The sequence below is a fragment of the Eleutherodactylus coqui genome, chromosome 13, assembly GCF_035609145.1.
Source record: "Eleutherodactylus coqui strain aEleCoq1 chromosome 13, aEleCoq1.hap1, whole genome shotgun sequence".
NCBI classification, from domain to species: Eukaryota; Metazoa; Chordata; class Amphibia; order Anura; family Eleutherodactylidae; genus Eleutherodactylus; species Eleutherodactylus coqui.
Window position 1 is genome coordinate 67,586,728 of NC_089849.1, and position 11,005 is coordinate 67,597,732.

Consider the following 11,005-nt stretch of genomic DNA (forward strand, 5'->3'; position numbering starts at 1 on the left):
GGCGGATTCGCTTCCTGTGCCGGCCGTAGAGGGGGAGCCGGGGTTACACGGATGGAGTCCCAGGGGCCGGTGCAGAGCAGCGCAGGTGAGAGCGGGCACTGCGGCGGGGGACACCGCTGGTCACATGACTGGCAGGCTCCTGCGGGTGTGATAACGGGTGTTCCTCCTGCAGGGCGCGCGGACTTCGGGGCGTACTCTCCTCCCGGCTCCACTCGGAAGCGGCACATCCGTTTCGCGGCTCACCATGACATCCTGCTGCTGCGGGAGGTCATCCACCACAACCCGTTCTGGGTGCGGGAGTTCGGCCAGGTGTGGGCGGCCGTGGCCGACAGGATGAGCAGCGCCCTGCAGAGCGAGGGCTTCGAGGTGGACGGCCGGAGGTGCCGGGAGAGGACGGCGCTGCTGCTGGACTACTACAAGCGGCAGAACTACGCCATGCTGCGCAGGTGAGAGACCCTACTCGGAGCATTACTACTAACACTGCCCGCTGTACTCAGCAGTACTACTACTACTCGGCACCACTACCCCATTACTACTAACGCTGCCAGCAATACTCAGCAGTACTACTCCTACCAGCAATACTGAGGAGTACTACTACTACTCGGCACCACTGCCCCCATCACTACTAACACTGCCAGCTGTACTCCTCAGTACTACTACTACCAGCAATACTGAGGAGTACTACTACTACTCGGCACCACTGCCCACATCACTACTAACACTGCCAGCAATATTCAGTACTACTACTACTCGGCACCACTACCCCCACCACTACTAATACTCCCAGCATTACTCCTCAGTACTACCCCCATCACTACTAATACTCCCAGCATTACTCCTCAGTACTACCCCCATCACTACTAATACTCCCAGCATTACTCCTCAGTACTACCCCCATCACTACTAATACTCCCAGCATTACTCCTCAGTACTACCCCCATCACTAATACTCCCAGCATTACTCCTCAGTACTACCCCCATCACTAATACTCCCAGCATTACTCCTCAGTACTACCATCACTAATACTCCAAGCATTACTCCTCAGTACTACCATTACCCCCATCACTAGTACTACTACCATCACTACGAATACTCCCAGCATTACTCCTCAGTACTACCACCATCACTACTAATACTCCCAGCATTACTCCTCAGTACTACCCCCATCACTACTAATACTCCCAGCATTACTCCTCAGTACTACCCCCATCACTAATACTCCCAGCATTACTCCTCAGTACTACCCCCATCACTAATACTCCCAGCATTACTCCTCAGTACTACCCCCATCACTAATACTCCCAGCATTACTCCTCAGTACTACCCCCATCACTAATACTCCCAGCATTACTCCTCAGTACTACCATTACCCCCATCACTAGTACTACTACCATCACTACTAATACTCCCAGCATTACTCCTCAGTACTACTACCATCACTACTAATACTCCCAGCATTACTCCTCAGTACTACCCCCATCACTACTAATACTCCCAGCATTACTCCTCAGTACTACCCCCATCACTACTAATACTCCCAGCATTACTCCTCAGTACTACCCCCATCACTACTAATACTCCCAGCATTACTCCTCAGTACTACCCCCATCACTACTAATACTCCCAGCATTACTCCTCAGTACTACCCCCATCACTACTAATACTCCCAGCATTACTCCTCAGTACTACCCCCATCACTACTAATACTCCCAGCATTACTCCTCAGTACTACCCCCATCACTACTAATACTCCCAGCATTACTCCTCAGTACTACCCCATCACTAATACTCCCAGCATTACTCCTCAGTACTACCATCACTAATACTCCAAGCATTACTCCTCAGTACTACCATTACCCCCATCACTAGTACTACTACCATCACTACTAATACTCCAAGCATTAGTCCTCAGTTCTACCACTACCCCCATCACTAGTACTACCCCCATCACTACTAATACTCCCAGCATTACTCCTCAGTACTACTACTACTTGGCACCACTACCCCCATCACTACTAATACTCCCAGCATTACTCCTCAGTACTACTACTACTCGGCACCACTACCCCCATCACTACTAATACCCCCAGCATTACTCCTCAGTACTACCACTACCCCATCACTAGTACTACTACCCCCATCACTACTAATACTCCCAGCATTACTCCTTAGTACTACCATCACTAATACTCCAAGCATTACTCTTTAGTACTACCATTACCCCCATCACTAGTACTACTACAATCACTACTAATACTCCCAGCATTACTCCTCAGTACTACCACTACCCCTATCACTAGTACTACTACCATCACTACTAATACTCCAAGCATTACTCCTCAGTACTACTACTACTCGGCACCACTACCCCCATCACTACTAATACTCCCAGCATTACTCCTCAGTACTACTACTACTCGGCACCACTACCCCCATCACTACTAATACCCCCAGCATTACTCCTCAGTACTACCACTACCCCATCACTAGTACTACTAATACTCCCAGCATTACTCCTCAGTACTGCCATCACTAATACTCCAAGCATTACTCCTCAGTACTACCATTACCCCCATCACTAGTACTACTACCATCACTACTAATACTCCCAGCATTAATCCTCAGTACTACCACTACCCCCATCACTAGTACTACTACCATCACTACTAATACTCCAAGCATTACTCCTCAGTTCTACCACTACCCCCATCACTAGTACTACTACCATCACTACTAATACTCCCAGCATTACTCCTCAGTACTACCACTACCCCCATCACTAGTACTACTACCATCACTACTAATACTCCAAGCATTACTCCTCAGTTCTACCACTACCCCCATCACTAGTACTACTACCATCACTACTAATACTCCAAGCATTACTCCTCAGTACTACCACCATCACTAGTACTACTACCACCATCACTACTAATACTCCCAGCATTACTCCTCAGTACTACCACTACCCCCATCACTACTAATACTCCAAGCATTACTCCTCAGTACTACCACTACCCCCATCACTAGCACTACCATCACTGCTAATACTCCCAGCATTACTCCTCAGTACTACCACTACCCCCATCACTAGTACTACCATCACTACTAATACTCCAAGCATTACTCCTCAGTACTACCATTACCCCCATCACTAGCACTACTACCATCACTACTAATACTCCAAGCATTACTCCTCAGTACTACCACTACCCCCATCACTAGTACTAATACTCCAAGCATTACTCCTCAGTACTACCACTACCCCATCACTAATACTACTACCATCACTACTAATACGCCAAGCATTACTCCTCAGTACTACCACTACCCCCATCACTAGTACTACTACCACCATCACTACTAATACTCCCAACATTACTCCTCGGTACTACTACTGCCCCCATCACTAGTGCTACCACCATCACTACTAATATTCCCAGCATTACTCCTCTGTACTACTACTTCCCCCGTCATTAGTGCTACTTCCATCACTACTAATACTCCAAGCATTACTCCTCAGTACTACCACTACCCCCATCACTAGCACTACTACATCACCACTAATACTCCCAGCATTACTCCTCAGTACTACTACTGCCCCCATCACTAGTACTACCCCCATCACTACTAATACTCCCAGCATTACTCCTCAGTACTACTACTGCCCCCATCACTAGTACTACCCCCATCACTACTAATACTCCCAGCATTACTCCTCAGTACTACTACTGCCCCTGTCATTAGTGATACTCCCATCACTACTAATACTCCCAGCATTACTCCTCAGTACTACCACTAGCACTACTCCCATCACTACTAATACTCCAAGCATTACTCCTCAGTACTACTACTACCCCCATCACTACTAATACTCCCAGCATTACTCCTTAGTACTAGTACTGCCCCTGTCACTAGTACTGCCCCTGTCACTAGTACTGCCCCTGTCACTAGTACTGCCCCTGTCACTAGTACTGCCCCTGTCACTAGTACTGCCCCTGTCACTAGTACTGCCCCTGTCACTAGTACTGCCCCTGTCACTAGTACTGCCCCTGTCACTAGTACTGCCCCTGTCACTAGTACTGCCCCTGTCACTAGTACTGCCCCTGTCACTAGTACTGCCCCTGTCACTAGTACTGCCCCTGTCACTAGTACTGCCCCTGTCACTAGTACTGCCCCTGTCACTAGTACTGCCCCTGTCACTAGTACTGCCCCTGTCACTAGTACTGCCCCTGTCACTAGTACTGCCCCTGTCACTAGTACTGCCCCTGTCACTAGTACTGCCCCTGTCACTAGTACTGCCCCTGTCACTAGTACTGCCCCTGTCACTAGTACTGCCCCTGTCACTAGTACTGCCCCTGTCACTAGTACTGCCCCTGTCACTAGTACTGCCCCTGTCACTAGTACTGCCCCTGTCACTAGTACTGCCCCTGTCACTAGTACTGCCCCTGTCACTAGTACTGCCCCTGTCACTAGTACTGCCCCTGTCACTACTAATACTCCAAGCATTACTCCTCAGTACTACCACTACCTCCATCACTAGTACTACTACCATCACTACTAATACTCCAAGCATTACTCCTCAGTACTACCACTACCCCCATCACTAGTACTAGTACCACCATCACTACTAATACTCCCAGCATTACTCCTCAGTACTACTACTTCCCCCCTCATTAGTGCTACTCCCATCACTACTAATACTCCAAGCATTACTCCTCAGTACTACCACTACCCCATCACTAGCACTACTACCATCACTACTAATACTCCAAGCATTACTCCTCAGTTCTACCACTACCCCCATCACTAGTACTACTACCATCACTACTAATACTCCCAGCATTACTCCTCAGTACTACCACTACCCCCATCACTAGTACTACTACCATCACTACTAATACTCCAAGCATTACTCCTCAGTTCTACCACTACCCCCATCACTAGTACTACTACCATCACTACTAATACTCCAAGCATTACTCCTCAGTACTACCACCATCACTAGTACTACTACCACCATCACTACTAATACTCCCAGCATTACTCCTCAGTACTACCACTACCCCCATCACTACTAATACTCCAAGCATTACTCCTCAGTACTACCACTACCCTCATCACTAGCACTACCATCACTGCTAATACTCCCAGCATTACTCCTCAGTACTACCACTACCCCCATCACTAGTACTACCATCACTACTAATACTCCAAGCATTACTCCTCAGTACTACCATTACCCCCATCACTAGCACTACTACCATCACTACTAATACTCCAAGCATTACTCCTCAGTACTACCACTACCCCCATCACTAGTACTAATACTCCAAGCATTACTCCTCAGTACTACCACTACCCCATCACTAATACTACTACCATCACTACTAATACGCCAAGCATTACTCCTCAGTACTACCACTACCCCCATCACTAGTACTACTACCACCATCACTACTAATACTCCCAACATTACTCCTCGGTACTACTACTGCCCCCATCACTAGTGCTACCACCATCACTACTAATATTCCCAGCATTACTCCTCTGTACTACTACTTCCCCCGTCATTAGTGCTACTTCCATCACTACTAATACTCCAAGCATTACTCCTCAGTACTACCACTACCCCCATCACTAGCACTACTACATCACCACTAATACTCCCAGCATTACTCCTCAGTACTACTACTGCCCCCATCACTAGTACTACCCCCATCACTACTAATACTCCCAGCATTACTCCTCAGTACTACTACTGCCCCCATCACTAGTACTACCCCCATCACTACTAATACTCCCAGCATTACTCCTCAGTACTACTACTGCCCCTGTCATTAGTGATACTCCCATCACTACTAATACTCCCAGCATTACTCCTCAGTACTACCACTAGCACTACTCCCATCACTACTAATACTCCAAGCATTACTCCTCAGTACTACTACTACCCCCATCACTACTAATACTCCCAGCATTACTCCTTAGTACTAGTACTGCCCCTGTCACTAGTACTGCCCCTGTCACTAGTACTGCCCCTGTCACTAGTACTGCCCCTGTCACTAGTACTGCCCCTGTCACTAGTACTGCCCCTGTCACTAGTACTGCCCCTGTCACTAGTACTGCCCCTGTCACTAGTACTGCCCCTGTCACTAGTACTGCCCCTGTCACTAGTACTGCCCCTGTCACTAGTACTGCCCCTGTCACTAGTACTGCCCCTGTCACTAGTACTGCCCCTGTCACTAGTACTGCCCCTGTCACTAGTACTGCCCCTGTCACTAGTACTGCCCCTGTCACTAGTACTGCCCCTGTCACTAGTACTGCCCCTGTCACTAGTACTGCCCCTGTCACTAGTACTGCCCCTGTCACTAGTACTGCCCCTGTCACTAGTACTGCCCCTGTCACTAGTACTGCCCCTGTCACTAGTACTGCCCCTGTCACTAGTACTGCCCCTGTCACTAGTACTGCCCCTGTCACTAGTACTGCCCCTGTCACTAGTACTGCCCCTGTCACTAGTACTGCCCCTGTCACTAGTACTGCCCCTGTCACTAGTACTGCCCCTGTCACTAGTACTGCCCCTGTCACTAGTACTGCCCCTGTCACTAGTACTGCCCCTGTCACTAGTACTGCCCCTGTCACTACTAATACTCCAAGCATTACTCCTCAGTACTACCACTACCTCCATCACTAGTACTACTACCATCACTACTAATACTCCAAGCATTACTCCTCAGTACTACCACTACCCCCATCACTAGTACTAGTACCACCATCACTACTAATACTCCCAGCATTACTCCTCAGTACTACTACTTCCCCCCTCATTAGTGCTACTCCCATCACTACTAATACTCCAAGCATTACTTCTCAGTACTACCACTACCCCATCACTAGCACTACTACCATCACTACTAATACTCCAAGCATTACTCCTCAGTACTACTACTGCCCCCATCACTAGTACTACCGCCATCACTACTAATATTCCCAGCATTACTCCTCAGTACTACTACTGCCCCTGTCATTAGTGCTACTCCCATCACTACTAATACTCCAAGCATTACTCCTCAGTACTACCACTACCCCCATCACTAGTACTAGTACCACCATCACTACTAATACTCCCAGCATTACTCCCCAGTACTACTACTTCCCCCCTCATTAGTGCTACTACCATCACTACTAATACTCCAAGCATTACTCCTCAGTACTACCACTACTACCATCACTACTAATACTCCAAGCATTACTCCTCAGTACTACCACTACCCCATCACTAGTACTACTACCATCACTACTAATACTCCCAGCATTACTCCTCAGTACTACTACTGCCCCTGTCATTAGTGCTACTCCCATCACTACTAATACTCCAAGCATTAATCCTCAGTACTACCACTACCCCCATCACTAGCACTACTACCATCACTACTAATACTCCAAGCATTACTCCTCAGTACTACTACTGCCCCCATCACTAGTACTACCCCCATCACTACTAATACTCCCAGCATTACTCCTCAGTACTGCTACTGCCCCTGTCATTAGTGCTACTCCCATCACTACTAATACTCCAAGCATTAATCCTCAGTACTACCACTACCCCCATCACTAGCACTACTACCATCACTACTAATACTCCAAGCATTACTCCTCAGTACTACCACTACCCCCATCACTAGTACTACCACTATCACTACTAATACTCCCAGCATTACTCCTCAGTACTACTACTGCCCCCATCACTAGTACTACCCCCATCACTACTAATACTCCCAGCATTACTCCTCAGTACTACTACTGCCCCTGTCATTGGTGCTACTCGCATCACTACTAATACTCCAAGCATTATTCCTCAGTACTACCACTACCCCATGACTAGCACTACTACCATCACTACTAATACTCCAAGCATTACTCATCAGTACTACCACTACTACCATCACTACGTATACTCCAAGCATTACTCCTCAGTACTACCACTACCCCCATCACTAGTTCTACTACCATCACTACTAATACTCCAAGCATTACTCCTCAGTACTACTACTACCCCATCACTAGTACTACTACTATCACTACTAATCACTAGTAATACTACCATCATTACTCGTTGCTACTACTCATCACTACTACTCCCAGCATTACTCAGCACTACTACTCCCAGTACTGCATGTACTCCACTGCTCATCACAAGTAATACTCCCATCATTACTCAACACTACTACTCTCAGCACTGCCTGTACTCTCAGCACTACTACTGCCCCCATAACTAGTGCTACTCCCATCACTACTGGTACTCTCATCACTACTAGAAGCGGCAGAACTACGCCATGCTGCGCAGGTGAGGGACACTACTGCCCCCCATCGCTAGTGCTGTACTCTCCTCACGGCCGGTACTCTCATCACTAGTGCTACTCCCATCATTACTGGTACCATCGTTACTCATCACTGCTGGTACTCTCCTCACTGCCTGCACTCATCACTAATGCTATTCCCATCATTACTCATCACTACTAATACTCCCATCGTTACTGGTACCATCATTACTCATCACTTCCGGTACTCTCATTACTAATTAGCAGTGCTACTCCAATCATTACTCATCACTGCTAATATTCCCATCATTATTGGTACCATCATTATTCATTACTGCTGCCACTCCCGTCCGTGCTGCCATGACTACTTTTATCTGCAGTGGTACTCCCATTACTACTGCATCACTAGTCGTACTCCATTTGCTGTCTGTCTTCCCATCATTCCTGGTACCCCAAGCATCATCTGTCTTCCCATCACTCCTGGTACCCCAAGCATCATCTGTCCTCCCATCACTCCTGGTACCCCCAGCACCATCTGTCCTCCCATCACTCCTGGTACCCCCAGCACCATCTGTCCTCCCATCACTCCTGGTACCCCCAGCACCATCTGTCCTCCCATCACTCCTGGTACCCCCAGCACCATCTGTCCTCCCATCACTCCTGGTACCCCCAGCACCATCTGTCCTCCCATCACTCCTGGTACCCCCAGCACCATCTGTCCTCCCATCACTCCTGGTACCCCCAGCACCATCTGTCCTCCCATCACTCCTGGTACCCCCAGCACCATCTGTCCTCCCATCACTCCTGGTACCCCCAGCACCATCTGTCCTCCCATCACTCCTGGTACCCCCAGCACCATCTGTCCTCCCATCACTCCTGGTACCCCCAGCACCATCTGTCCTCCCATCGCTACAGGGTGGAGGGATATCTTGTCTTTACTTGATCTTCTCTTCCTGGCCCTTCATTCTGTCTGTTCCGTTTTTCAGGTGGGCAGGACGGCCACCACCATCTTTTGGGTATGTTCATACGGCAGAATTCTTGGAGGGATTTTCTATGTGAATCCCGCCTTTATGCCGCTCACACGCGTTCAGAAAACGCCACTCAATAGACTGAAACTGAAAAGTTGCCTTTTCTTTTTGCTGCTGCTACAATGGACCAGCGAGACAGACAGCAAGGATGCCAGTGTGCCATGGCCCTGGATGGGTTATTTCCCTGTGCTAGTTCCGTCCACATCGCAATCAGTCGGAACTCGCACGCCAATATCGCCCGCATGGCGATAACATCTACTTGCTAGCTATTCTGATGGGGCGACCCCCTTCAAGGCAGGTTGCTGGTGGGCCTTTGTACTGGTACTATATATAGTGGGTCTACCTAAACATACTTTGTCATTAGCACAGACCCCTTTAACTTCATGTAACTTCTAGATGCTTTAAGAGGTTGTCTCATCAGCTGATATGGAGGAGGAGGCACTGCAAGGAAAACGTATTATTACATGACGGCCATTCGCACGGCCGCCAATCCGTGTAATGCAAGCATAGCTCAGGTCCACCAGAATGGAAGCCTCATAGCAGGACTCTCTTTTATGGCTCATAATGGGGAGGGGTCTTTTATGGCTATAACGTCAATATACCCTAATAGACCGTCCCTTTAAGAATAACACCATGCCACCAGAAAGCATACCTTGTAAGAAAAACAAGCCCCAAGCGCTACCGTGTGATAACAAGGTAAATACTTGCTTTAGGCCAGCAAATAATTGTATTTGTATAGCGCCAACTTATTAACAGTAATTTACTAATTACCCCCCAGCGAGCTGGTCCTCATTTTACCAACCTCAGAAGGATGAAAGTTTACCTTGAGCCGGCTACCTGAACCACGTGGGGTTTGAACTTGTAACCTTCAGGTCATGAGCGAGAGCTTAGCACGTGCGTCATTGGCTCATTCAAACGAGCATCGTTCAGTATCATTCAGTGCTCCACATTCACTGTAGAGGTGAATGACAGGGACTGAGCTGCGCTGTGTAAACTGAATGAGCCAACAATGATTGTTATACCTGCGTGAAATGAACAGCGAGCGAAAAGCGAATGATTCTCATTCCTCGGCTCGCGTTTAGACCGAACGATTATTGGTCGCTTTCGCTAGTTTCAATGATTTTTTTTTTTTCTTTAACGATAATCATTACATCTAAAAAAAAAACAAAACCCCTTTTAGTAAGTATTCAAACAGCGCACATTTGGAGGGACAGGGGTCTGTCTGTGTTGGAGTTCCTCTTTAACCCTTTCCAATCCAATTTGTATCCTAGTTTTCCTAAGGAGCTTACTTTTTCTGCTGTTATACAACGGCGCTATCTGCTGGCTAAAGCCAGTACTGCATGAGGTGACACATTGGATAGGCTGCGACAGCAGAGAGGCTGGCAATATACAGTAAGAGAACCCCGACAGACGTCTTCCAACATCGGAGCTGTACAGCCTTAAATCATAATGTCTTCAGAGGTCAGACAGTGGATTGGAAAGGGTTAAATATATAGTTGTTCTGCCTTCTTCCCGTTCCGTGCTCCTGTCCTCTTCTGTCTGTGTAACGGTTGATGTGTATAGGACCAACATGAACTGCTTTGCAGGGGCGGCACAGAGGCTATGTACATGGAGAAGGAGGACTTGCTGCAGAAAATTCTGGAACTGGAGTCTGA

General features: G+C 48.0%; 1 protein-coding gene across 1 annotated transcript in view; it reads left to right on the plus strand.

Annotated features, from left to right (window-relative positions):
• Positions 1-11,005, plus strand: part of LOC136588356 (uncharacterized) — a 16,919-nt gene continuing 5,914 nt past the window's right edge. Inside the window, exons 1-3 of the mRNA XM_066587507.1 lie at positions 1-85; positions 173-446; positions 10,937-11,005. The exon at positions 10,937-11,005 is cut by the window's right edge and continues 116 nt beyond it. Of these exons, the coding sequence (XP_066443604.1) occupies positions 52-85; positions 173-446; positions 10,937-11,005 (377 nt within the window). The 5' untranslated portion in view covers positions 1-51. The remainder of the gene's footprint in view (positions 86-172; positions 447-10,936) is intronic.